Raw genomic sequence first — 27,163 nt, forward strand, 5'->3', positions numbered from 1 at the left:
CGGGTTGGGGTGGGTGGGGCCCGGAGCAGGGTGAGGACTAGCCGTGCTCCGGGACCTGGCGAGCGCCCTGGCCTGGGTGGTTTTTCTTGGGCCCACGAGGGCTCCAGGCTGGGGTGCACCGGCTTGGACTCCCACTCCCCTTCCGCTGCCGCTGAGTGCTATGACCGCCGCTCCCAAACACTTTGCCTGGGCCGCCGGCGTCGTCCTGGCACGCCCTAGTGCCTGCCGCCGTCTCCAGCCCGCGATGGACCAGGGTAGTGGCCTTCCCAGCCCACCCCGCTTTGGCTACCGGCCTGAGCCCAGGGCCACTGCCCCTGCTCTTGCCATTTCTCTCAGAATTCAGCATAAACAGGGCTTGTGCGTCAGTGGTAACCTTGCAGGATCATCCCTTAGTTAATTGCTCACCATTTGTTTGGGACGTTTCCCCTCCTGGCACAGCTAGGCAGGACCTCACCCTGTCAACCAACCTCCCTCCCTCTCTTATGGGGGACTGTGTTACTTCTTAGCTTCCCTCCACCAAATCTGTGGCCCCTCCTGGGCTCCTTAGAGACTTGTGGGAGCTCCGGGGGCCCTCCCTGGCCCAGGACTGTGCTGTCTGGCCCCAGGAGTGCCTTCCACGGGGGGGGGGGGGGGGGGGGGGGATATTCCGCAAATTGGCATCCCAACTCCAGTGTGCAGGAGGTGAGAAGGGGAGGACCCAGTGGGCAGCAGCCCCCCAGGCTGCTGGGTCTTCCTAGCCAGGGGGTTCCCTCCAGGAGGCCAGGCCTAGGGGGGCCTCCTCCCTCTTCCACTTGTTTGCTTGTTTTAATGCTGTGATGGCCCCCTGGCAGGAGCCTGGCCTCACCCCGCCTTTCAGACACCCTGGTTTTCAACTTTGCGAAGCTCCTGCTGGGGTGGAGGGAGTGGGGGTGACGTGGCCCCATGTGGGTGGGGTTGCTTGGACAGTGGTGGACTCTTACATCCCCGGGTCCAGGGAATCAGGCCCCTTTCCCCAGAAGGGAGCACAGGCACGGAAACCCATAGCTCTTTTCTACCCAGGAGGCTGGCTCCTCCGTGAGCCGTTCACGGGCTTCCTCAGTAAGTGGTTCCTGCTGGTGCTCAGGGCGTGGCCCTTTTGTGGCACTGATAGGGGTAGTGGACGTGAATTGACAGGCTTGTTCCAGGACTTCATCAACCCCGTGATGGGGTCCCCTGTCCCCCTCTCCCACATACTCTGGCTCTCCCTGGTTGTTTCAGGGAGAGGGGAACGTTGGAGGGGAGGAGGCCAGGGAAGGTACCCCAGGCTGGTGGGCACCCAACTCACTCTGTTTGGGCCAGAGGGGTTGGGCCTTGGTCGAAGTCACCTGCCCACCACCCATTCTCCCTCTGCCTCCTGCTGTGTCCATCACTTCTGGGCGGGGCGGGGTGGGGGTGAGGTTGTCCCCAGGGCCTCTAGGAATGCCCCAAAGCCCTGCAGAGGAGGGTCATGCTCCGGCCTCTCTGGCCTGGGGATTGCAGCCCCATCCTTCAGCAAGACTAGATGCTCCACCTGAACGTTCAGAGTGGGTCCTGAGCCTTCTCAAGCTCCCAGCTCCCCTCCATGTCCCCGGTCCAAGCCATTGTCCACTCCTGCTGGTCCACTCCGGAGCCGCCTAACCAGTCCTCAATGACCACGCTCCACTCCGCAGCCAGGGTCACCTTTGTAAATCAGACCCAGACCCCCGTGGCTTCGATTGACTGCAAAGCCCCTGCTCTGTCCCTCCGTCATCGCCCCCACTCCTCCTGTTCATGTGCTGCAGCCACACTGGCCTTCTTGCTGCTTCTAGAACCCCCCAAACTCCATCCTGCCCTTGAGCACTGGCTGTGACCTCTGCTGACCTGCTTTTTCCTGTGCTCACGGCTGCCTCCTTCCTTGCTGTCGTTTAGGTCCTAGCTCAAATGACACCAGAAGGAGTCCCTCCTTGACCTCCTGGCTCAAGTGTGGCCCCACCCCTGTCACTCTCAGACCCATCTGAATGCTGTATTTTTCTGGCAGCATTTTCTACTCCCTGGGATATTATCACCAGCCTACTTCTGTGTCGGTGGTAACTCCCTTGGTCACATGCCGTGCCTGGCACATGGCACTGTGCGGGCTCAAGAGATGGTTGTGATCTCAGTGTCTGAGGACTAGGAGTCGCTAGGTCACCCCTGGCCCCCAGATGCGATGACAGCCTCAGCCCAGGCCTCGTGTCTCTCCTGAAGTGCTAGCCAGTTGGCCCCCGAGCCCTCCATTGCAGCCGCTCTGCAGCCCTCAGCCTGAGCTGGAGACTGTGACCCGACCGGACCTAGAGCCAGTAGGTTCCAAAACATCACAGTTTGCGGGCGGAGGAGCTGGTGTTTGGGCAACGTCATGCTCATTTTTAAATCTGCAGCAGTTGGACTCGTTACTTGTCAAATCGACTTTCTTTTCACTCTGCCCCGTCTCCCACCTCCCCCTCAGCAGTATTCTTGTTTCCCACACGGGGGCTTTGCTGGACCAGCTTTCTGGCGTTGAGGCAGGTGGGCGAGCCTGCTTTGAGGAGGAGGGCGGGGTGAGTGCCTGCCTCTCCAGCTCAGGGACTGGCAGCTGCCAAATTCTCCCAGGGATTCAGAGGGCCAGGCAAAGGGAGCACTCAAGGGTCAAATGAGTCTAGCTCTGCTGCTTGTTAGCTGCCTGACCTTGGGCAAGCTACCCAGCCCCTCTGCCTCAGTGTCCCCACTTGTAGAATGGGGCTCTAGCCCTAGCTACGTCATAGAGGGTTATTATGAGGACGGGGGAGATGGTGCACATGGGACATTTAGGTCACAGTGCCCAGCACATCATAGGTGCCCAATAAACTGTGACTATTACGATTGGCACCACCCAAGGCGGGGCAGTTGACCTGCCTTCCTCAAGGAAATGCTTCCGAGACTTGCACCTTCATCCAGTAAGCAGGGGGGCATGGGGGCCTGGGCCAGGGGAGGGCTAGGAATGTGAAGCCCATGGAGGGGCTGGAGCGAGGGAAGGAGGGAGGGGCTCAGCACTCTGGGCCTTTCCCTCGGAAGTTCCTCAATCACACACAGCCAGAGGGGTGGGTTTTCCAGAGCTGGTGAGTCCAGCTTCTCTCCTGGCCAGGTAGTGTGACCACCCTGGCCCAAGAGACACTTGACTGGCCCATGCCCCCCAGCCCACAGGACTGCCCCCAGCCATGTGAGCATCTTAGGCTTCCTTGGACCCAGGGGCAAGGAAAGAGTGATAGCTGTGATTCCCAAAGGTCCTTGCCTTCTTAGCTTGTCCCCCACCATGGGGAAATGTGGGTTTGGGGGTCCCAAGAAGCCTGATTATATTTAATACTCTTTGCTAGGAAGAGAGAGGCAAAGTGATCAGCACAATTTGCCCAGTGGCTTGACCTGGGGCATCTTCACCTCACTCCAAATTGATCAGAGACTAAGATCCATCTATCATTTCATCAGTTCATTCAATCTCCCACCCACTTATTAATCCACCCACTTGTGTATCCACCCTCCCACCTAAACGTCTACCCATCCAACCATAAAACATCCACTCACCACCCACCAGCCATCCATCCAACCCACTCATATCATCCATCCTACCCCCTCTCCATTCTCCATCCATCCATCCGTTCATCTATCCATCTATCCATCGTGCTCACTCCATCCATCCACCCATCTTTCATCTATCCATTTATCCTACCCATTCTCCATTCACCATCCATGCATCCTACCCACTCTCCATCCTCCATCCATCTACCCATCCTTCATCCGTCTATCCATCCTACCCACTCTCCATCCTCCATCCATCCATCCGTTCATCTATCCATCTATCCATCGTGCTCACTCCATCCATCCACCCATCTTTCATCTATCCATTTATCCTACCCATTCTCCATTCACCATCCATGCATCCTACCCACTCTCCATCCTCCATCCATCTACCCATCCTTCATCCGTCTATCCATCCTACCCACTCTCCATCCTCCATCCATCCATCCCACTCTCCATCCATCCATTCATCCATCCTGCCCACTCTCCATCCAGCCATCCATTCATTCATCCATCCATCCACCCATCCACCCACAGACCCAACAGTGATTTCTTGAGTATCTTCTCTGGTGTCTTTCTGTGGCTTTTGTGGGTAAAATTTTGAGACTTTCTCCTTTATCTCTTTGGCTCTGTCCTTATTTCCCTCTCTCTGTCTTTCTCTCAGTCTATCCCCTTGTCTGTCCCTCAGTTTGTCTGTCTCCTAGTCTGTCAGTCTGTCTTCCCTGAGTTCCTGCCTCTGCTTCTCTCTCGGCAGGGCTGGCTCTCTTGCCCTCTTTTGTCCTGTCTTTCCCTGGTCCTTTGGGTGTGTCTCCTCATTCTCTCCCTCCTTTGCCTCTCTTCCCTCCCCATCCCTGCAGTGCTCTGGGCCTGCAGGGGAGCTTCCCCCTGCCTTCACTGGGCCCCCTAACTCCCCCCTCCTCCCTCTCCCCGCTCCCAGTCCCTTAGGATAAAAGGCTCACCTGTCCCCCCTCCCATCTGCCCAGCGTGCTCAGGACTGACTCTTTGATGAGACGCCAATGAGACGATGTCTGGGTTTTGTTAAATGGTGTAAATAACTTACTGCTCCTCTCTTGGGCAGGAATACTGCAGCAGAGGGCCTGTGGCATGGGGGGCGCTTCAAAGACCGATGGGAACTTTAGTCTTGGTACCCCCTCCATGGGCAGCCCTAGGGTGACCCAGCAGTGCCCAAACCAGAGACCCCCCACCCTCTGCCACCCACCCCTTCACTACCCGCTGTCCTGACCCTCGTGTGGTCTCCCTGGGCGCCACCTCCATCGCTGAGCACCTCCTAGACATCATATCAGCAATTTTCACTCCTACTTTCAAATTCTCCATCACCCCGTGAGAAAGGCAGGATTAGGCCCATTTTAAGGATGAAGAAATGGGCTCATTGCGGGACCCCCACCAGGAAAGGGTGGCAGTTTGAAGTATGCACGCTCCTGTTCCTCCCTCCTCCTGGGCCCCAGGTAGTCTTGTTCCCTGCTTGGTGCTGGGTTGGGGTGGGGAACGGAAGCAGTCCCTCTCGCCAGGCCCGGAGAGGGTGGTGGGCACTGAGCTGGCAGATTTGCAGAACCCAGGGAGGGAGCGCTTGTCCCAGCTCCTGGCTCGGCCCCCCGCCGATCCTTCAGCCCCTCTAGATCAGATGAACTGGCTTTTCTTTCCACAGTCATATGCTTGTCTGATCACCTCCTATTTGCAAGGCTCATGGCTGGGCTGCCTTCTTGCCTAGGCCCCTCTGAGCTGGGCTCCCCGGCTGCCCTTCCTCAGAGGAGGGGGCAGGAGCTGGGCTGAGCATTACCCGTGGGTTGAGCATGGACACTTGTAGTGGACCAGCTGGGACCTCCCTGAGGGACCCCACGAGACCTTCCAGACCAGGGGCTGGCCTGAGTCACCTTAGTGTCCCCAGGCCACTCCCTGAGCTTGGCTTATAGGCCATGCTGTTTAAATGCTTGTTAATATGGAGTAAGTCTGAATTCTGGGAGGGTTCAATGCCTGGGGGCAGGGACAGGGGCAGGGACCACACATAGTGGTGGGAGCTGCCTGCCTGGGTTCCATCCGGGCTCTACCACCTGCCAGTTGTAAAACTGAGATGTGAAGTGATGAGATCCTCCGAGCCTCAGTTTCCTCATCTGCAAATGGGGTAATAATAGTGCATCTCCCAGGCTTGCTGTGTGGAGTAGATGAATTAATATGAACATATGCTTCCTGCTTTGAGCCCCGTGCAGGTGGTATGTAGGTGCGTCCGTGGTTATAGCGTGTTAGTCTGAGAAGGGCCCACTCAGCTTGTCTGGGCTGCAGTCTGCAGTGTGGCCTCGGGGGCCTGCAGGGCTGAGCTGGAGCGTCTGCAGGGGGCTGCAGAGGGGCTGGGAGGAGCTTCAGGAAAAGCAGCAGAAGGTACCTCTCTCTGCCCCTTTGCCCCTACCCGTTCCCCTGCTGTCTCCATCTCTGACGCAGCCTCCCCAGGCCTGCTCGACCTGGGAGCTCAGGAGGTAGGAGAGATAACAAGGCTAATGGGTCCTAATTATAGCCCGGCGTGGATCGATGGAGCCTCGGCCCTGGAGGGGCAGGGCTGGTGCGGGAGGGTACTGCCAAGCAGGCCAGAAGCACTGTGGGGCAGCCAGGAGGGGCCAGGAGCTCGCAGGACAAGGAGTCCTGAGGCCGTTTCTCCTGGGGACCCTCACTCCTCACTCCAAGGCGGGCCTGATCCCACCTTACCACTGGCTATACCCTGAGGAGTGGGCCGTGGGGGGGTGGGGCACAGGACACAGGGCTGGGGTCTCCAGGAGGGGCTGATGGGCACCAGGAAGGGCTGCTGGGATGTGACTCCCCACATCTGGTTTCAGAAAGCTCAGGGCCTGTTGCAGAAGAGGCAGGAGGGGGTGGGGCTAGGGTGGGAATCATGGGGGCTTTGTGGGGGCAGAGTCGTAGGACGTCAGCCTTGGAGTGTCCTCAGGGCCGCCAGAAGCCGTGAAGGGAGAGGAAGGGCCTGTCAAGAGATGGTGTGGGCAGGGTGGGGTCTCCATCCTCGAGTGCCAGCCCTGGAAGCTTCCTGGAGGAGGGATTTAATCGGACAGATGGTCCTGGGCTGTGAGGTCTTCTGGGAACGGAGGAGGAGCTCTGTCCATGGGCACAGGGTCTGGGGCCTTATCCTCTGAGGTTCGTTCTGGGCATGGATTAGGGCCAGAGTGTGGGCCACCCTGCACCACCTCCTCTCCAGGCAGGGCGGGGCGCAGCCCATGGCAGATCACAGGCTTCCTTCCAGAACCTCCCACAGCCACCTGTGCATCCTCTTGTCTGTTCTGCTGGGCTCCCGATTAGTGACTGTGTGCTGGGCTGGCCTTCCCAGTCTAGGGGACCACCCTGCTGAGGGGACAGGGGATGCAGGGTAGTTGCGGGAGGCAGGAGGGAGAGAACCCCTCATGATTGCATCAGCCTGAGCCCGTTACATAACCGGTGCTGGGCATTGCCAGGCTGTGGGGGTGGCTCTGCCCAGGCGGTGTCCCTGCGGCACTGGGGGAGGCGGAGGTGGGCGGGGGAGTGGGTAGGCGTGGATGGGTGTCCGCTCCCCAGCCAGGCTCTCTGCCAGGCCCATCACTGCTCCCCAGGCCCCTCCATTCCAGGACGACTCTGGGGGTCCCTGTGCATGTTTGCAACTGGCCTGAACAATCCCTGCCCCTCCCACATCAGGGTCAGAGGGACAGGACGGGGTCAGCTTGAGCAGCTTCAGCCTGGCTCTGCTTGCAGCCTGCCCACATTAACCCAGATTTGGCCCAGCCCCTCACTGCCCACTCCCTGTGCGCCATAGCCCCGGCCAAGGCCACCGCTGTGCCCTCCATGTGGTCTTGTCCTCAGCAATACCCCTCTCTGCCAGTCAGAACCACCATGCTCAGCCCCTGGGGATGGCCAGCACTCAGGCCACTGCCTCTGTGGCAGCTCCCCATCCTGCCTGGAGTCGGCCTCCCTCCATGCCTGGGTTTGCCTCGCAGGATGGAGACAGGGTTGGGACTTGGGCATGCTCTGCCCCTTGCCCCTGTGTACTCCTGGGGTCTGTACAAGTCAGGGTGAACACTTGCTCCCTGGGTGAGGAGGCCATAGGCCTCTGGCCGCCCTGAAGAGGGGCCCCGGTGCAGAGGGGCGCCCAGACAGTGGTACAGCCCCCACCTTCCCCTGGTCGGGGGTGGTATGTGTGGGAACTGACCTGTGGGCTGTGGAGGTGGGAGGGGCGTCCACTGGGCCACCAGAGTCACCAGCTCCCTCAAGCCGCACCTAGAGTGTGGCGAGGGGAGTCACAAGACCTGGGGTGGGAGCCTGCCCGTTTCTCCCTGGGGACTTGGTGGGACAAGGGTCCCAGGCCAGGGTGGACCTGTGTGGAGGATGGGGGGCTGGATGTTGGTGTGTCCTGAGTGTGCACACGTATCTGAGCATCTGCGGTGTGTGGGTCTGACACATTCAACAACCACGATGTTTTAGGGTGAAAGACCTCCTACGTGGAGGTGTGGGGCCCTGTTTCTTTAAACTTGATGCATGGGGGCCGCTTTGCCCCTTTCCTGGGACTTCTCACCCTCCTCAGGGTCTCTCGGGGGGCAGCCCTGCAGTGGGGTCCCGCTTGAGGTTGTAGCCAGGCTGAGTGCGACCCCAGTGATGTCTCCCTGCACACCCTGGTTGGCTCTTCTCTTTGCCCCCCTGGGTGCATGTGGGGCAGCGAAGGGGGATGAGGTAGGACAAGCTGGGCTGTGGGCATCAGGGCCCCCAGCTGGTGTGGAGCACTGGCTGTCTCGTGGGCCCCTTTTTGTGACTCTTTGGAGGTTTGGCTGGTTTCTTCTGGAAGCTTCCTTTGCTCCAGGCAAATGAATGTATCTCTACTCTGGGTGGTTTGTTCTTGTAGCGTCTTCTTGCTGCTGTTTGCCCCCAAGAGGACCCTCCCTCCTCCCCGCTCCGTGGCCCATGTCTGGTCCCCAGGAACTCAGGGCTCACTGCCCTTTCTCACCCGATTTCCCAGGTGGCATTAGACACTATGCCCCCAAGGCAGCGGCCACACATCCAGCCCTCTCCCCTTGGTGGGGGGTGGTGTGAAGCTCGCGGCCAGCTGCTTCCTCAGTGATACCCCACCTGACACACGCACCCTGCCTGCTTCCCTCTCGGCCTCATAAATTCATGAAGGAGCGAGGGGGTCCGGGAAGGGCAGGCAGCTTCTTGAAAACTCACGTGTGGTGGATGCAGCATCTCTGTGGAATTTCACATCTTCCTGGTGCCCAGCAGGAGTGTGTTGGGTTTCCTGCTGTGTGTGTGTGTCTGGGGGAGTGTACCGTGTGGGTGCATGTGCGGGATCAGGGCGAGAGAGGAAGCATGGTCTTCGATTCCCCATTAAGGGGGGTCCTGGCATCCTCCAAACCCCCGGGCATTGCTGAGCGGCTCCACGTGGTCCTGGGGTGATGTGACTTGTGTGTCCCCGTCAACCTGCATTCACAAGCCGTCTCCCAGCCACACCATGGGCCACCAGAGGGCAGAGATGGGCCCCAACCCCTCCCTGGGGCCAGCTGGAGATGGCTTTGTGATCCCATGGGACCGCTTTCTCCCCACGGAACCACATCAACAAGACCTCTTAGTTAGTCACTCACTTTTGCTCAGCACATTCAGTTTCCTGAGCACTGTCATGTCAGGGTAGGTGGTTACTGTCCCATTTTTACAGATTAGGGAAGGAAAGGTCCAGAGAGGTGAGGTGATGGGACACAGCCCACCAGAGCTGGGATTTCAGTGTTTTTCCAATCACTGAGTCTGGGTAGGGGGTGGCTTTGCGGGTTTGGGAGGAGGCTGGGGCAGGGGAGCTGGATGGAGGGAAAAGGGGTAGGGGGTGGGGATTATAAGTGGGGGTGAGGAGGGAGGGGGAGGGGTGGGGCTAGGGAGGATGGGGTGGCCATGAGTTGGCAGTGTTGGGTGGCAGAGGAGCTGGCTGTCCCAGCAGGCCTCGCCTCTCACTCTGTGTCCCTGGGGTCTCCCGGAGGGAAGCAGGGGAGTAACCCCCTCCCCCTTCTGCTTCCTCCAGAAGAAGAAGATGGTGGCCTCGAAGCCTTCGATGATTTTTTCCCTGAGGAGCCCGTGAGCCTTCCCAAGAAGAAGAAATCCAAGAAGCTCAAGGAGAACAGGTCTAAAGGGAAGCGGAAGAAGAAAGAGGTGCGTGGGGGTGGGGCGGGGCTGCGAGGAGGTGTTGGCTGCCCACCCCGGGCCTGCGCAGACAGCGCTTGTCTCCCGGACCTGCCAGGGTGGGTGTCCTGGGAGCTGAGTTTGAGTGAGAAACACCAAAACCCGTGCACAGTGGGCTGAGCGGTGGGCACAGACCTTCCCAAGAGGGATCCGACACGTCCTGTGAATGTCCGGGGGTCATTTATCCTTTCTCCTGTCGTGGCCATCCTGGGCTGTGACAACATGGGTCCCCAGCACTCGAGTCCCTTCACTGAAGGGACCCTGTTCCCACTGCACTGTGCGTCCACTGTCCCAGTCACTCTGGCCGTGCCTTCTGCCTTTGGCCCCGTCTGCCTCAGGGCAGCCCTCTGTCCTGCTTTGCTGCTTCCAATCTGTTGTGAGTTGGAATCCTAATGAAAATGATAAAAGTGGGAGAGGAGTAAGGAGGCCCTGGTGGGGCTGGGGTCCCCTCTGAGTCACCGTGAGCTTTGTGACCTCATTTTCAGAATGCTTCCACAGGGACTCACTTATCCTCAAGGTCGACCTTGGGAATCGGTGAGATGGGGATGATGATCACCTTTGGCAGATGGGGAAACTGAGGCTGACTTGCAGCTTAAAGCTCTTCTCACCTGGAGGGGGGAGGGACGGTAACAGGACAGTGTGACAGCTCCCATCTTGTCTCTTTGTGATTGCTGCCCACCTCTTTTTGGGCGTCATCCCCGATCCTCGAGGCGGCCCGTGGGGAAGGTGGTGGCGTGTGCCCCGCTTTACAGACGAGGGAGTGGAGGCTCAGAGATGAACTTGTCCAGGGTCGCAGTGACAGCCAAGATCTGGACTGGGGACTGCTCCTGTGTCCAGCCACCCCCCTGGCCCGTTCCCCCAGGGCCTGCCTGCCCTGAGGGGAAGTGATGTCAGTTCTCCGGCCTTCTCACTTCCCCTTCCCAGAGGGGGACCCACCTGGCCCAGCCTTGCAGGGGAGGTGGTGGGGGAGGTTTGGTGGGGAGGTATTAGCGCCCTCCGTGGCCCTGGGGCAGAGCTGGGCCCAGACTCAGAGTGAGGTGAGGAGAGGAGAGCATATCCCGGGCTGAGGGTGAAGGTGTCTGTCAGAGTGTTCTGGGTGCAGCCAGTGAGTGACTCAAGGCTAGAGGCGCCTCAGAGGCCACTGTGGGCCTCTTGCTTGTCCCCTGAGTGACAAGGGGTCACTGGAAGGCTTTCTGCAGAGGTCTGTGATGACAGCTCCAGCAGGCTCCTGAGGGCACTGAGAGGGCAGAATGGAGGAGACCTCTGAGAATGGAGGGCTCATGACCCTGGGCAGGTGAGAAGGGGAAAGATTTCTTCCTGAGAATCTGCCTCTGAAGCCACTGCCTGACCTTATCTGAGTCTCGCTTCTGTGTCCGCAGTAAGGGGGGCACCACCTGTCCACCTCCCCTGCCTGTTCTGGGGCGAACCAGATGTGGACCAGCAGGGTACCTTTATGTGAGAAGTGCCACGGGGAAGGCCAGAGGCACTTGGGGGCATCCAGGGTGTCAGCCTGGATGTGTCTAGAGGGCAGGGCCTGCCTCGACTGTGCCCCAGGTTGCCATGGTGGTCAGCCTGGGACTGACCTGTTGGGAGCTCAGGGCCTGGGACAGGGAGGTGTCAGCCCCCGGCCCTTGCGACTGGAACCACCCCAGGTGCGTCCCGCCTGTGTCTTTGGTGAGGTTGGGGTCAGCATTGCTCACCTGGACCCTCCCCTGTGCTGCTGTCCTGGCTCCTGCCCTGCCATGCCCCTGCAGTCCTCTGTTTCCTGGGAAGGACTTCCTAAGGGACATGTCTCACCACGCCCCACAGCTGCCCTGTCCAGGCTCCAAGGCCTCAAAGCTGCCTCCCAGGCCCCCTCCCTGCCTCCTTTGTGCCACACCCCTGGCGTGTGGGGACTGCCCTTTCTTCCCTGAGCCTCCTCCAAGCCCAGTGCTGCCCCTGCCCGGCACCACCTTCTGTCTCTGCTGTCGCCCAGCTCTGTCCTCACTGCCTGGGCTCCTGGCATTGGTCCAGAATCGATGTGTGTCTCCTCCCAGGACACCCCGCTCCTCACCCTGGGGCGGCACATGGGCATACAGGCTCTGAGACTCTTCCGAGGCTTTGTCCCCATTATCCAGCGGGGTAAGTGGAGGCAGGAGACAGGAAGGGAGCATCTCAGTGGGGGAGATGCTGTGGACCAGCTCCTCTGCCATGGGGAGGGGCCTCTGAATTCCCTGCTGTGCCCGCCACCCCCCACCCTCCCATCACTGATACCCTCACCATCCTTGTTTCTTCTGAGGGGCAGAGGATAGATGGTTCTGGAGCTGGCAGGACCTTGGGATGCAGGGGCCGACTTCCTGGTTGAGGCTGTGAAATGTCGTTCTGCTGTGGTCACTCCTCTCACCCCCAGACCTGAGGCTCTGTGGACGTGGGATGGAGGTGGATTTTAGGGTCCTGAGGCCTGGTGGCTGAGGCAGGGGCTTCCTGCACAGATTCCCCCCCACCGCGCCCCCCAGCTTCTCAGTGTTTTCTTTCTCTTGGAAACTGGGCAGGAGGCTCAATGCCATCATGTCCTTGGTCTCAGGCCTTCAGGCTGGGTCTACCCAGTTCCCAAATGCAGATGAAGGACCACCAGGGGTGCCACAGGGGCCTGTGGGCGCCTGCCTTCCTCCCCTCCCCAGCCAAGGCAGGGCTGGCTTTTCTCTCGCCCTCCTGGGCACAGGGTATGGCAGGACCCTGCCCCTGCCATGGCCAGGAAGGAGGCTGGAGGGGGGTAGGGCGTGGACAGTGGTGAGGTGGGGGGCTAGGGGGAGGTCGGCAGTGGAGAGGTGGGCCATGTGGCCCCCAAGGCCTGAGGGCTGGCGTTGCCTCCCCCGGCCCAGCACCAGGGTCACTCAGGCCTCCTCCCTCCCTCCTTCCTCTGGACCTACCTGGACACACGTTCTTGTTCTTGTCACTGTGTCTGTCCCTCTGGCTCCTGTCTCTCTGTCTGTCTGTCTCTCACTATTCTGGCCTGCGCTTGGACTCTCTCTTACATCTCTTGCTCTCCCTCCTTGGTCTCCCTTGCCCCGTCTCCTGTTCCATTTCTTCTTCCCCCTCCAGCCTCATTTCCCTCCCTCACTCCCTCCGTTTTTTCTCTCTCTTCCTCCTCTTCCATTCTCTCCACTCTCCCTCCCCTCACTTCCTTAGCCTCTCTCCTTCCTCTCTATACTGAGATGCAATTCGGGTTCTCAACAAGGGTGGAGGGCTGGGTGGACGAGAGGCCTGCAGATGTCCGGGCAGTGCCAGACAGGCCCCAAGGCGACCCTTGGGCCATTGCTGCCCTCTCCCCTGAATTCCTAAGAGCCTGGCTTGGCCAGCTGTCAGATCTTAGAGGGTCTAGAGCATGCTGCAGCCAGAGAGCAGGATCCTGGCCCCCCTGTACCCCCCGCGCACCCATAGGCCAGGGTCCTCAGGACGTGAGGTGGGCAATCTCACCCCTTTCCTCCTCTCCGTCTCCAACCAGGTGGCCCCAAGATTGGGTGGTGGGCGGAGGCAGCAGAGGGGCTGGGCGGTGGAATCCATGCCATAGTTTTTTTTGGAGGGGGGTGGGCAGGAAGCAAGTCGTGGATTCTGATTTACATAAAATAACCAGGCTGCGGCCAGAACCTGAGCATATGTAGATGAAGCTCCTTGTCAGACCCAGCGCAGGAGGGAGAAATGATTTCAACCTGTACCGCAGCGGTTACCATAGCAACCAATTATTCAGTGCTAAATTATAACTGTTTATAACACTCGTGAATGGGAAGGCTCATATTTCATTCTTTCTTTTTCCCTCTCAGTCTTGAAGGACCCCAAATTGAGAATGACCAACTCTCCAAGTCCTTCTTTTCCAGTGTAAATGCCTCCTTTTTTGTGCTGAGTGCTGGTTGTAGAAGCAAGGGAGAGGGAGACTCGAGGCCTTGATGGAGAGACATCTGCAGAGCTGGGGAGGAGGAAGGGTGGGCGGGGACTGTCCATTTGGGGTCCCCAGGGCCTGCACTGGGGGCGTGCTGGGGCCTCAGTGGGCCTGGGGCTCAGGGTAGAGACCCCGCCCACCTGCCCCCAGCTGCCTGCACACACAGCCTGGATGTGGTGTTTAAGACAGCTTTGCAGCTGGATGCTGTTGGGCGCTCCAAGTCCACTAAGATTCCTCTACCAGCAGCCGCATCTCCTGTAGCCACGCCCAGGGCTGCTGCGGCCCAAAGGACGGCATCAAGGTCAAAGCCCTGACTGACTGTCATCCTGAAGTTCACTGTCGTCCCCCACGGTGTGGCTCAGGGCTGAGGTTGGTCCAGGGCTTTATTAGGGAGTTATTGCTCCGTGCCTGTGTCTCCTCCCCTGATCGTGGCTTGGCCCACACCCGACTCCATAAGTTTCAAGACACTGAACGACTCGCCTTCTCCTGGTTCTCCGTCGTTCCTTCTCTCCTTGCCACTGGCTGACGCCGCATCCCTCCAGGTCCTGATGCTGGGTCAGTTCTCTTCGAGTTGTTTTCAGAACCATTTGCTGCCCTTCTCCTTGCCCCTTTCTCTGCAAGGAAAGATTATTTTGGAGAGAAAGAAAAGGAGGCCCAGGTCTAGAAGTGTCCGAACAGCTGGATGCAGAGATATGCCTATGCTGCGGATGCAGACTCATTGTGCCAGCGCGAAACCAATATCTGAAGACCTGCCCTGCCCCTCACCCTCAGCCAGCCCCCCGGTGTGGGCAGGAGGGTTCAGATGAGATCTGGTGCAGGTGGGGGTGGGCCCAGGTGGTGCGAGCTTCATTTGGTGGAGGGAGAAGTTAGGGCCTGGAGGGGATGAGTGGGCAGGGGTCGGGAGAACTGGGGAATCAGAGCTTTCTCTTTGATGGGCTTTCACCAGTGCAGCTAGACAGCAGAGGGAGAAGGCTGCCCTTCCCTGAAATGTGAGGCTGCCATCACTGCCATCACCCATGGACGACTGGGCACTGACGAGTAGCAGACGAGCCCTGCCATAGCTCTGGCTCGTTCCTCAAGGAGGAACTCTGCCCTCCTGCTCTCCCACTTAGCCCTGGAGTGGATGCCCAGCTTGGCGCCTTCTGCCAGGCCTCCCTCACTCCCCCTCCCCCCCACTGCACTGTGCACAGACAAACGAAATCTACTGGAGGCGCCTTCCCCTCCTCCCTCCCTTCCTCCTCCCCTCTCTCCAGCTCCCTCTGGGCCCTGCATGTGCAGCTGTGCTGGCCACTCCTGGTCTCTCCTGCACTTGGGAAGTGGCCATGCCTGCTTCCCATCAGATGCTCAGGTCAGCTCTCCCTCAGGTGCGGCCACAACAGCCCCTTCTGCCGGCATCAGATTGTCACTCTGCACTGTAATTGTCGCCCAGCTGCAGGCAACATCTATGTAGTTGGCTTTAGCTCAGTCCTGAAATGCAAAAACGAGGAGAATGAGGCTGATGTGTCTCTAGTTTGTCGTATCGCCTGCATCTTTGGCTTCCAAGCAGATTTGGGGTCGTCATGGGTATTGGGTCTCTTCCATTTCAAAACGTTTAAGGCTGTCTCTTACGTGATCCTCTTAGCACTCTTTGTGGCATCTCCATTTCACAGATGAGGAAGTTGACGCCGAGGTGCCACAGTGACTTGCCTTGTTCCCAGTCTAGCAAGGGGCAGAGCTCCAAGGATTCTCTGTCCTGCAGCCTCCCCAGGGAGCCCCAGGACCCACAGTCAGACCACTCGGGTATCAGCTGGGTATCAGCTGTGGGTCCTCCTGCCTTATCCCTGGTCTGGTTTGTGGAATTTGCCCCAGGGCAGCGGAGGGCCAGCCCTGCAACCCTCCCTCAGGGCTCCCACAGCCTCTGTCCGTGGTGCTGAAGTTCCTGGCAGCCACCTTCTTCCATCCTTACCTTTTCTGGGATGAGGGCTGGGGTAGCGCTTGTCTCAGGTCTTTTGAAGGGTGGTCTCTCGAAGCTGGCCGAACTCTATGCCCTCAGGGAAAATGGACGTCCCTGTCTGACCCCCATTTCCCCAAAGGAATGAGGCATAGCTGGGAGCTGTGGCCCCAGGGCCCCGCCTCACCACCAGCGCTGGCAGCATGAGAGCCTACCTGCAAGGCTGTCCTGCCTTGGGCAGGCTCTGGCAGTAGCCAGGACTGGCTCTGCCCCTGGGGCCAGCATGGCGAAGTCAGTATTCTGGGAAACACCTGGTTCCGGAAAGGCGCAGAGGCCCTGCTGTCTGCCAACCACCAGCCAGCGCACTGACTCAGCGGCTTAATGAGCATAAAAGGTTTGGGAGCAGGGAGCTGGCGGCAGAGAGGGAGCTGAGATTCCAGGAGAGTCAGGTAGTGCAGGGATCCTGTTGGGGGGGGGGCGTCCTTTCCCAGCTGTTTCTCAGGAAGAGCCTCCTTCCTGGGAAAAAGACCCTCAGCTCTTTACTGTGTGGCTCGAAAGGGCAGAGATCAGGCTTGGGCCTCCCAAGATTCTCCAGACAGACCCGCTGCCCTTGCTGACTCCCTCCTCTCTCTTTTCCCCCTCCCTCCTCTCTCTTTTTTCCCCCTCCCTCCCTCCCTCCCTCTTATGCCTCTCTCCCCCATTGCTGTTTCCTGAGCTCATTTTCCATCTCTCCAGTTCTCTCTTCATCTTTTCCATGCCTCTCTTTGCTCACCCTGAAAACAGTAAATAGCCAGCATGAAGATGACAAGCCTGTGCTGTAATTGGAGCATGAGTGCCCAGCCTCTCTGTGAAGACCCGGGCCGGAGCAGGCTGGGAAGGGCTTTGCCAGTCCACTTGCATCTGAAAGGATGCGAGTAAACAGCTTTCTCGGAGGGGCAGTGCCTTTCTGGTGGGGATGCTCTGGCTGTAAATGCCCTTATCTCCATATAAATGGGCCATTTTCTGCCTGTACAGACGGGAAACTAAATCAAGGAAGCCAAGCTTAAGAGCTGCCTAAATTACCTTGTCTCATGTTAAGACACAGCGGCCAGGGTGGGGGTGGTAGGGAAGGTGGGCTTGTGCCATAGCAGCTTCTGGAGAGCCCACAGGCAGACAAAACTGGGATGTGTGTTCTGCGTTAATTCTAGGTTTCACTTGACCGGCACAGTTCCATAGGATGCATACATAAGCAGAGAGGTTAGGTACTGGGAGAGAGGCTCTCTTTCCCACCCAACTGGGACTTTTCCAGTGCACTTTGTTTTCTGGCTCTCTGGGCCTCTCCTCAGCTGTGGGCTCTTGGGTCTGAGCACCATCATGCAACACTTTAAAATCCCAACATCCACAGAAACCTGTTCTGATGGAAGCAGAGCCCGAGCCTCCCCTCCCCAGGGCAGTCCAAGCAGGCTGCATGGGGAAGCCTGACTTCGCCAGAGGCCTTGCCTCACCTGCACACTCCACCATTTGCCCACTCAGCGGGGATGAGACCCTTGACGTGTGCCGGCTCCGGGCAGACCCTCTGGCTGGGCTTCAGTGCTGAGCTGTGACCAGTGGGACACCGAATGATCCAGAAAGCGTGGGCTGACTGACTTTGCCGGGCGGCCACTCTCAGGGCAGTACTGCTGCCCAGGACTCTGGACTTGCTTGGGGCCTGTGTAGCCCTCACTGTCTCCCTTTCTGTTCCAGGGGAGCAATGATGAACTATCGGAAAATGAAGAGGATCTGGAAGAGAAGTCAGAGAGCGAGGGCAGTGACTACTCCCCTAATAAAAAGAAGAAGAAAAAACTCAAGGACAAGAAGGAGAAAAAAGCCAAGAGAAAAAAGAAGGATGATGATGAGGATGATAATGACGACGGATGCCTGAAGGTAACCATTGAGGGCCGGCTGGAGGGACCGGACTCTGAGAGGCCACACCTGCCGGGACTGGCTGGGCCTCCTGCAGTCAGTTCTCTGTCTCCCGGCCTGGGAGCCCCTGAGTGAAAGACCTGAGCATCCTTTCCCCCGGTGGCTGTCGGGAGCGGACGGGTCTGTGGCTGTGAGTGTGTGCCTGTGTGTGTGCATGCACGTGGAGCTTGGATGCAGTTTGTGAGAAATACTGACATATCTGAAATAACGATGGGTGGCGTTTAGGGGTTTGGAAGGAGTCGCGCAGCCTCTTGCTGATGTACTGTCTGCTCTTCTGCCTGTTCGCGCGCACAGCTGTTCTGAGGAGAGTGATGGTCTGAGCTTAGGTTTTGTGTCAGGAGCCTCTTGCCTGGAGCAGTTTGGGGAAATAAAACAAATGGAGCCTTTGCCGATAAGAAGCGGCTGGACAGCTCCGCTTAGGGTGGGAGGGGAACTTTGTCACTCAGCCGCACTCTGACATCCCGCCCTCGTGGGCCAGAGTGTCCCCGTGAGCAGGACTCGGGGGCCTGCAGCTCCCCCTGGGTAAAAGCATCTTCCCCATGAAGGTGGGGAATGATGTGAACCGAGCCAAGGCTCCTGGTCTCAGAGGCCGCCCTGTCGGGGCTCCTCTGGGAAGGGACGGGGCCGAGGGTGAGGCTGGTGGGCGGGCTCTGGGCCTAGCCCTTGCACAGTGGGCAGAGGTCAGGGAGTCATCAGGAGCACCTGCTTCCTTTGTTCTTTCACGGCACCCAGCCTCAGTTTGGGCCGGCCGTGGATTTAAAGATAAGTGTTCCGTAAATATTAGTACAGTGGCTGTTGGGGGAGGTAGAAACAGTGACTGTCAGCAACTGAAGTTGGGAAGCTCCGGTGGTGTCCCGACACCCAGAGGGATTTCATCCCTTGGCAGGTGTGTCGTGAGTCATCTGCGGCTGATAATAGCTGAAGGGCTGACAGCTTTGAAAGATGAACTTACGGGAGCGACTCAGGGTTATCCTGTAACAATGTCACCCACTCGCTCACATGCTGCTCTGCTTCCTGGGGGCGGGGGCCGAAGGCCTGATGTGCCTCCAGGAATGGCTGTGTGTCATGGGGGCAGGTCGGTCATGGGAGGGGCTCCCCCATGGCAGCACCTCTGAACTGTCACAGAGAGCAGGAGGAGGCTGGGAAGCGAGTTCTGGAGCTGCTCTCTTGTGCCAGGCAGGCCTGGTTCTCAGCTCCAGGGCGCTTCAAGCTGAGGGAGCCTGATGCTCCACCCGGCGGCCTTCCTTAGTAGGAGCAGACAGCCCAGCCCCATGGGGCTTAGGCAGTAAGGGGGTTTGTCGGATCAGGGCCCCAAGAGTTGATGGGCAAGGAGGCTTCCAGCCTGTGGGGCCCAGTGGTGTCTTCTGGGGCCTTGTTTCTTTGCATCTCTCACCCTGCCTCTGCGGGGTCAGCTCCGGCCTCAGGCCAGGCACCCTTGTGGCTGGGAATGGGTGTAGCAGCAGCTCAGGGCTTCTCTGCCACCCACTGCCCCATCCAGCAGGAGGGAAAGCAGGCCTGTGTCCTAGTTGTCCACACAGGAGACCCAGCGGTCCCCTTGGCCGCACTGGCTTAAGTCATGTGCCCACCTGGACCAATGGCTGTGGCCTGGGAGTGGCTGTGCTGACTGGCTGAGTGGATCAGTGGGTGGGACTGGGGCAGCTCAAGGCTGTCTGGAACAGGTGGAAAATTGCAGTGAGGGCCCTGTTGCAAGCACACGTGCTAACCCATTCCCTCCTGTGAGGCAGGTGCTGTAACCCCGTTTTACAGATGGGGAGACTGAGGCCTAGAGAGGTGAAGTAGCTTGTCTACCTCTCACTGCCAGTATATGGCAGCGCAGGATTAGAACTGGTGTCTCTCTGGCTCCAGAGCCCATCATAGCCAGCACCCCCACCCCCACCCCATCCCGTCATAGCCAGCACCCCCACCCCATCCCATCCTGTCATAGCCAGCACCCCCACCCCATCCTGTCATAGCCAGCACCCCCACCCCCACCCCATCCCGTCATAGCCGGCACCCCCACCCCATCCCATCCCGTCATAGCCAGCACCCCCACCCCATCCCGTCATAGCCAGCACCCCCACCCCCACCCCATCCCATCATAGCCAGCACCCCCACCCCATCCCATCATAGCCAGCACCCCCACCCCATCCCATCATAGCCAGCACCCCCACCCCCACCCCATCCCGTCATAGCCAGCACCCCCACCCCCACCCCATCCCGTCATAGCCAGTACCCCCACCACCACCCCATCCCATCATAGCCAGTACCCCTGCCCCCACCCCATCCCATGATAGCCAGCACCCCTGCCCCACCCCATCCCATCATAGCCAGTCATAGCCAGCGCCCCCACCCCCACTCCATCCCATCGTAGCCAGCACTCCTACCCCTACCTTACCCCAGCCAACCTGGGGCTGCTGGGTTGTCTGACACTGGGCTGGCTGTCTTGGGAGGTCACACTCCTCCCTGGGCCTCAGTGCCCCATCTGGAAAGTGAAGCAGTAGCCGAGGGACCCTCTCAAGGCTCTGCCCTTAGCTGGGCCATTGTCCTATGTCCCTGTCCTGGCCAGGGCTCACCTTCCTGGCCCCAGAACCCGGCAGTGGCCAGTCCTTTCATGAGGTCCATGCGTGACTGTATTGGGGGGCATCCTTGGGCGGCCCCATTTCTCCCCGACCTGCCTCAGACTGCCCCTTGGCCCTGCCGCCTCCCCAAGGACATCTGCTCCCCTAAAACCCATCTTTAGGCCACTGTTCTGTGCCACCACCCAGATTCCTGGAACAGATTCCTTCCAGGGAGTGAGTCCTGTTACATTATTCCTGCCCTGGGCACGCACATGGCCTCCCCTACCAGAGCCCCACATTAAACCCCCAGCCACTTGGTTCTGTACCCCCTTATGAGCTGGCATCTGAGCCGCTCCCGCTGATCAAGGGGTCTGCAGGCTGGGCTGCCTTAGGATGCTTTCAGTGGTGAGTGAGAACTGCTCTTTTTTTTTTTTTGAGGACGATAGCCCTGAGCTAACATCTGCTGCCAATCTTTCTCTTTTTGCTGAGGAAGACTGGCCCTGAGATAACATCTGTGCCCATCTTCCTCTACTTTATATGTGGGACGCCTGCCACAGCATGGCTTGCTATGCATGGCATATCTGCACCCGGGACCCGAACCGGCAAACCCCGGGCCGCCCAAGCGGAACATGTAAACTTAACCACTGTGCCACTGGGACGGCCCCAGCACTGCTCTTTTAAGTTGCAGACACAACCTCTTCCCCGCTCCATTGCTCTATCCCGAGGCCTCCTCGATGGGGGCCCTGGGGGTAGGGGTGCAGGTTAGAAGGACCCCCGCCTCTGATTCCTCCTCTGGCCCATGTGTCCATAGGAGCCTAAGTCCTCTGGACAGCTCATGGCTGAGTGGGGCCTGGATGACGTGGACTACCTGTTTTCAGAGGCTGACTACCACACGCTGACCAACTACAAGGCCTTCAGCCAGTTTCTCAGGTGGGCCGTGGGGCTGGCTGCCATGGCTGGGCGTCCATGGGGACTGACTTTGAGGCCTGCACTCCCCAGGTGGCATCAAGTCGGGGTGGTCAGAAGGACAGAACCCTGGGCTTGTGGGGTGGGGTGGGGCTGTCAGGCCAACACTGACCCCAGGCAGAGCTGGCAGGCAGAGGAAGGACCCCCTTCACTGTGGCAGATGAACACACATTTAATTGATAGTGGTCCCAGTCAATCCCAGAGGCCTTAGGCCCCTGTGGCCTCTCTCAGCTCTGGAAGAACTGGGACCAGACACCCAGTGGTCTGCTGCAGGCCCCTCTCTCTGGCCCCTCAAGTCTTGCAGGGTCAGGAAACCCAATTGGAACATCACCAGTCTTATAAACAGGGAATCAAGAATGTTTGGGGGTGGACTGCTGTCTCAAGCTTTGTCCTCTTCCCTGCTCCCCCTTTCTGCCCAGTTTTCCCAACCTGGAACATGGGGCTGGTGCCACATATCCCAGGGGTGGGAGAAGGGTGGGTCCTGCTCGGGGTCCCTTGGTGGGGGGCGTCTTATGCCTCCACAGCGCTGCCCTCACCTTCCCGCCTCACTCCCTGATGCAGGCCGCTCATCGCCAAGAAGAACCCGAAGATCCCCATGTCCAAAATGATGACCGTCCTGGGTGCCAAGTGGCGGGAGTTCAGCGCCAATAACCCCTTCAAGGGAAGCTCGGCGGCAGCAGCTGCAGCGGCAGTGGCTGCAGCTGTGGAGACTGTCACCATCGCCCCTCCGCTGGCCATCAGCCCCCAGCAGCCACCCCAACCTGTGCCCATCCGCAAGGCCAAGACCAAGGAGGGCAAGGGTAAGGCTGAGGGTGGATGGGCCCCAAGCCCTGGAGCCTGGGGCAGCTGGAGTGGCCTTTATTAAGGACCCAGTGCCTCGTTTGACCTCGAACCCACTCCCCCTCTCTCAGCTGTAATGCAGCATCTTCGTAGCTTCTGTCTTGCCTGCCTTTTGGGGCTGGTGGAGAAGCGGAGGAGACAGTGTGCTCAGAGCTTTGGGAGTTTTGTGCCTGGCCCCCTCTGACTTGGCCATGGCGAGAGGGAGAGCAGAGGCCCATGCTGCTGGGAGTCAGGGGGCTCTTGAGTTTGAGGCTGTGTCATTCCCAGGGAGAAGGGGTCCCAAGGTTAGCTCATTGATCCTTCATGTCTGAGTACCTACTGTGTACAGGGCTGTTCCCCAGGCCCTCGAGGTAAAAGACGTGCATGGGCGTGGGCATGGTCCCTGCTGGCTTCCTGGGGAGGCCTGGAAGGTGGTCCAGATGCTAAATCAGACTCAGTGGTGGCGTGTCTGGGTGTCTGGGTGCCTGGGTGGGGAGAAGAGAGACAGTAGAGGCTCTCTGGGACTTGAAGTTCTGGGGGAGGGAGATCCCCTGGGTGGAGGGTTTCTGGTCCCTTGGGGGTGGGGACATTGATCTCCCAGGGCTCTCAATGGTGGGGTCGCTCACAGCTCAGCTTTCCTGGGTGCCCTGAGTTGGATTTTGATGGGAGGCTGAAGGGGCTCTGGGGACCCCATTTTTCAGCCTCAAGGAGCTTTGGTTTCTGGGACCATGTCCCCTTTGCCGGGTCCCTGCAGGGCCTGGTGGGGAGAGTGACATGGGGTTTAGAGACTGCTCCTGGTCTCCTGCTGCGCCGTCCTCCACCCTGGGCCCTCCCAGCCTGCCTCGCTTTCTAATTTCCTCCCGGGCTCCAGCCACTGAGCTAATCGATTCCCTGGGCCGCCTATTCAGAGCCTGAAAAATTGAAATAGATTTATCCGTGGCACTGCCGAGGGTACGGCTGGGCTCCCAGCCCATCTCCCTGTGTGTGGTACGGCTGGTGGAGGGCCTGGGGCGAGGCCACCTGCCTCCAGGCCCCCATCTTCCCTGCTCGGCCTGGTGGGAGAGGCCATTGGAGGGTCATTACTACTCAGGTGGCTAATTGTCCCGTGGCCAGCTCCATAAAAATGGCCTTAACCCTGCTGGCTACCTGGGAGCTAGCGTTTCCTGGGGCGACTGGCATAGGTAAGGCAGCCTTGGGTGGTGCCAGCATTGCCTGGCTGGCAGCTGGGGAAAGGGCCTCCTGCCCTCCCACATCCCTTCAGGACCCAGGTAGGGGCCAGAGGTAGGTGGGTGTGCCCACAGTGGCTCTGCTGGCCATGGGGGCCCATGGCCCCACTGGGGATCACTCCTTTCTGGGGAGAGGGGGCAGGACAGTGTTGTTCCAAGATGGCCAGCATTTGCATTGTTGGTGGAAGAGGCAGCATGGTGGCCAGAGCAGAGCCTGGCTCGGGGAGATTCTCTGGCTCCTCCGTCACCTACTGTGTAACTTTAAGCAAGGACTTGACCTCTCTGAGCCTCGGTCTTCTCATCTGAAAAGCATGACAATGACGGAAGTAGTCCTTTCCTTGTCGAGTTACTGTGAGGGTGGAGGGTACTCAGGGTGGTGGAGCGGCAGCAAGGTGTGGCCGGGCTGCTATCCCACTTTACTTTTCAGGGCCAGGAGTGAGGAAGAAGATCAAAGGCTCCAAGGACGCAAAGAAGAAGGGCAAAGGGAAGAAGGTGCCTGGGCTCAAGTTCCGCTTCGGAGGGGTCGGCCCCAAGAGGAAGAGAGGCTCCTCGGTGAGCATGAGTGTGGGGGTGAGCGCGTGTGAGTGTGTGAGAGCATGTGCATGTGAGTGTTGCATGAGTGTGAGCATGGGTGTGTGAGTGTGTGTGAGTGTGTGAGCAGGAGCGTTGTGTGAGAGCATGTGCATGTGAGTGTTGCATGAGTGTGAGCATGAGTCTGCATGAGTGTGAGCATGAGTGTGTGAGCGTGTGTATGAGTGATCAGGAGTGTGTGGGGGTGTGAGTGTGTGAGAGAGGTGGACTGGAATGTGAATGTGTGTGTGAGAGACAGTGGGGCTGCACATACCTGAGTGTGTGTGGGTGTGTGGACATGTGAGCAGCCTTGGGGTGCATTTGCACGTGTGCATGTGTGCTGAGTATGCATGGCACACAAAAGTTGGGGTGACTGTGGAAAGCAGGGCTGTCAGTTCATCCTGAATGGGGTGGGGCAGGTCCTGCAAACCCCGCCCATTCTACATGAGGCCTACTGGGCCTCAGTTTCCCTGTCTGACTGGGGAGGGGTTCAGACTGGATCTTCCAAAGGCCCCTGTCGCTTGGCCTCTGGTGGGACCTCTCCTGCCCACCTTGCTGTGCTGGGAGCTTGGTCCCGGCTCCCACTGCCCTCAGCTGCAGCTCCATCTGGGCAGCGGGTGGGAGAGTATGGGACAGCATGTGTGTCTGAGCGTGAGCGTTGTGTGAGAGCATGTGCATGTGAGTGTTGTATGAGTGTGAGCATGAGTGTGTGAGCCTGGCTGCCCAGGTCTGCTGGGAGGGTGGGCCCCAGGAAGGCTGCATGCAGGCAGGATCAGGCTGGGCTGGAGCCCTGCCCCTCTCTTACCCTTCCAGAGCCAGCTCTGGCACCAGGTTCAGACTGCCCCTAAGTCCACGTCTGGGCCTTTGGTACCTCCCTCCTCCGTGGGGGGTGGCATTCACACATACCTGCCCGCCCCCCCCGCCCCCCAGCAACCATTTCCCTCACCTGGCCCCAGCCCTGCAGAGGGGCAGAGGTGGAAGCCACTGCTCTGTGTCTTGGTGGAAGTAAGTGACAGGTCTCGAGTTTAGCTACTCGGGAGGGGAGCATGGAGCAGCAGGTGTGGCCCGGGCTGGAGCTGGTGGTCCAGCTTAGCTCAGCAAATATTTCTTGAGCACATACTAATGTGCTAGGCCCTCTGCTGAGCCATGGAGGGCCCTGCTCCAGAGGCACGCACAGTCTGGAGGGGGCTCGGGCATGTACACTGGGAGAGAGCCAGTGACAGGCAGATGGGACAGACCAGACCTGGCACACAGGCTGTGCAACAGGTCCAGTTAAGGAGAGGTCTGGGAAGCCTCCTTGGGGGAGACGTCCTTAGGAATGCTCCCTGAGGGATGTGTAGGAGTTTGGCAGGGTGGAGGGCAGGGCCCGGGGAGAAGCAGGGAGGTGGAAAATGTGGGAAGTGTCTGAGGGCAGGGAGAGCAGAGCTTGCGGGGGTGGTAGGACATCAGGCTGCACCAGTGGGCTGGGCCCTTGGGATTTCTAGCTGGGTGAGGAGACGAGAAGAGACAGGGAACACGGTGCCTCTGGTGCTCCGAGGTGCTCCGCCCTACCCCACCGTCTGCCCAGGCCAATGAAGCTCTCAGGACGAGCCTGCCAGGCAGGCCCTGGGCTCAGAGAGCCCTCCCCCGCCCCTGCAGAGCGAGGAGGATGAGCGGGAGGAATCAGACTTCGACAGCGCCAGCATCCACAGCTCCTCCGTGCGCTCGGAGTGCTCTGCAGCCCTGGGGAAGAAGAGCAAGAGGAGGCGCAAGAAAAAGAGGAGTAGGACTGCCCATCTGCGGGGTTCCCGTGGCCCCATGGTGGATGTGGAGGGTGCAGAGTCCCCTTTGGGAAGTGGAGGAGGGCATCCTCATGCCTCAGCCTCTCCTGGCCTCAGCCAGGCAGTTCCCCTGTGTTTTTCCTCAACCGCCCTGGTCTCTATGGTCAGGAGAGGGGGTCTTGTCCCAGTGAGGCTAAATTAGGGACCTATGGTGTGAGCCACCCCAGGGCATTTGCACTGGCTGAGGGGGGTACCAGGGAAGAAAGTGCTTCTTAACCTTATCCACCATCTGCCATTCAGTCATCCACCACTCTACCCATCCTTCCTCTTTCCATCCCTCCTTCTCTCCCTCCTTCACTTCCCTTTATCCATCCATCCATTCATTTTTCTATTCATCCCACTACCTCCTACCCTCCCTTTTATCCATCATCTATCTCTTCACCCTTTTATTCCCTCAGCCATCCCCCCAACATTGCTTCACCCCATCTGTCCATCCACCATCCATTTATCCAGCACCTATTAAGCACCTAGTATGTGCCAGTCCAGCTTTGGGTGGAGATTGGTTGGGCATGGGGAGTGGGGACGAGACCCTCCATGACCCCTCTGCCCCCTCCCCAGTTGATGATGGTGATGGCTATGAGACAGACCACCAGGACTACTGTGAGGTGTGCCAGCAGGGCGGCGAGATCATCCTGTGCGACACCTGCCCACGGGCCTACCACCTCGTCTGCCTCGACCCAGAGCTGGAGAAGGCTCCCGAGGGCAAGTGGAGCTGTCCCCACTGTGTAAGCCCCTGGCAGAGGCCCTGGGGCAGGTTGCAGCCTGCGCCTGGCTCCCGGGACCCCTGTGCTGGTCATCTCGGGGCAGAACGTGAGGAAGTGCCGAGTGGGAGGGAGGGAGTCGCACCTGGTGGAGGGGGTCCCGGCCCAGGGTGCCTCCACTTGGACTCCCCCCTCCAGGAGAAGGAGGGGATCCAGTGGGAGCCGAAGGACGAGGAGGAGGAGGAGGAAGAGGGCGGCTGCGAGGAGGAGGAAGACGACCACATGGAGTTCTGCCGCGTGTGCAAGGATGGCGGCGAGCTGCTCTGCTGCGACGCCTGCCCCTCCTCCTACCACCTGCACTGCCTCAACCCGCCGCTGCCCGAGATCCCAAACGGTGAATGGCTGTGCCCGCGCTGTACTGTGAGTGTTACGCCGGACCGCGCCGAATGCCCCGCCCTGCGGGCCAGGCCCCGCCCCCGCCAGCCCCACCCACCAAGGCCACGTCCCCAGCAGGTCCTGCCCACCCACGCCCCGCCTCCGCTGGCCCAGGCCACGCCCTTCCACAAAAACTCCCGCCCCGGCCGCTCTAGGTCCCACCCACTAAGGCCCCGCCTCTGCTGGTCCCGAGCCCACCCAGAGCTCCCCGCCTACCGAGGCGTCGGCCCCCCTCGCCTGCCCTGGCCCCACCGCCCAGCCCTCGCCCCCGTAAGGCCTTGCCCCGCTGGCCGCGAGCCCAGCCCCCGAGTCCCGCCCACCGCCACCCCCTCTGCGTTTCAGTCCCCTTAAAACTCAGGTGCAGTTTTGTTACCCGAAACCTGAGCCGCTATGAGAAGAGAGACGCAGGTGGTGGTGATAATGGCACGGCCCACCACAGCCACTGTCACTGGGCGTCTCTAATGCCTAGCGAGTTTTCAGTACCAGGCATTCTGTTAGTCCCATTTTTAGATGAGAAAACTGAGGGAGGTAGAGTGACTT

The 27,163-nt window shown here is 59.4% G+C and overlaps 1 protein-coding gene across 4 annotated transcripts in view; it reads left to right on the forward strand.

Annotated features, from left to right (window-relative positions):
• CHD5 (chromodomain helicase DNA binding protein 5) overlaps positions 1 to 27,163 on the forward strand; it is a 65,498-nt gene that overhangs the window by 667 nt on the left and 37,668 nt on the right. For all 4 annotated transcript variants that reach the window (XM_044769544.2, XM_044769543.2, XM_044769546.2 and 1 more), the window contains exons 2-9: positions 9,584 to 9,711; positions 17,310 to 17,489; positions 20,898 to 21,016; positions 21,614 to 21,852; positions 23,525 to 23,649; positions 25,306 to 25,429; positions 26,046 to 26,212; positions 26,387 to 26,608. In XM_044769544.2, the coding sequence (XP_044625479.1) occupies positions 9,584 to 9,711; positions 17,310 to 17,489; positions 20,898 to 21,016; positions 21,614 to 21,852; positions 23,525 to 23,649; positions 25,306 to 25,429; positions 26,046 to 26,212; positions 26,387 to 26,608 (1,304 nt within the window). The remainder of the gene's footprint in view (positions 1 to 9,583; positions 9,712 to 17,309; positions 17,490 to 20,897; positions 21,017 to 21,613; positions 21,853 to 23,524; positions 23,650 to 25,305; positions 25,430 to 26,045; positions 26,213 to 26,386; positions 26,609 to 27,163) is intronic.

The sequence above is a fragment of the Equus asinus genome, chromosome 5 (genome assembly GCF_041296235.1).
Source record: "Equus asinus isolate D_3611 breed Donkey chromosome 5, EquAss-T2T_v2, whole genome shotgun sequence".
Taxonomy (NCBI): Eukaryota; Metazoa; Chordata; class Mammalia; order Perissodactyla; family Equidae; genus Equus; species Equus asinus.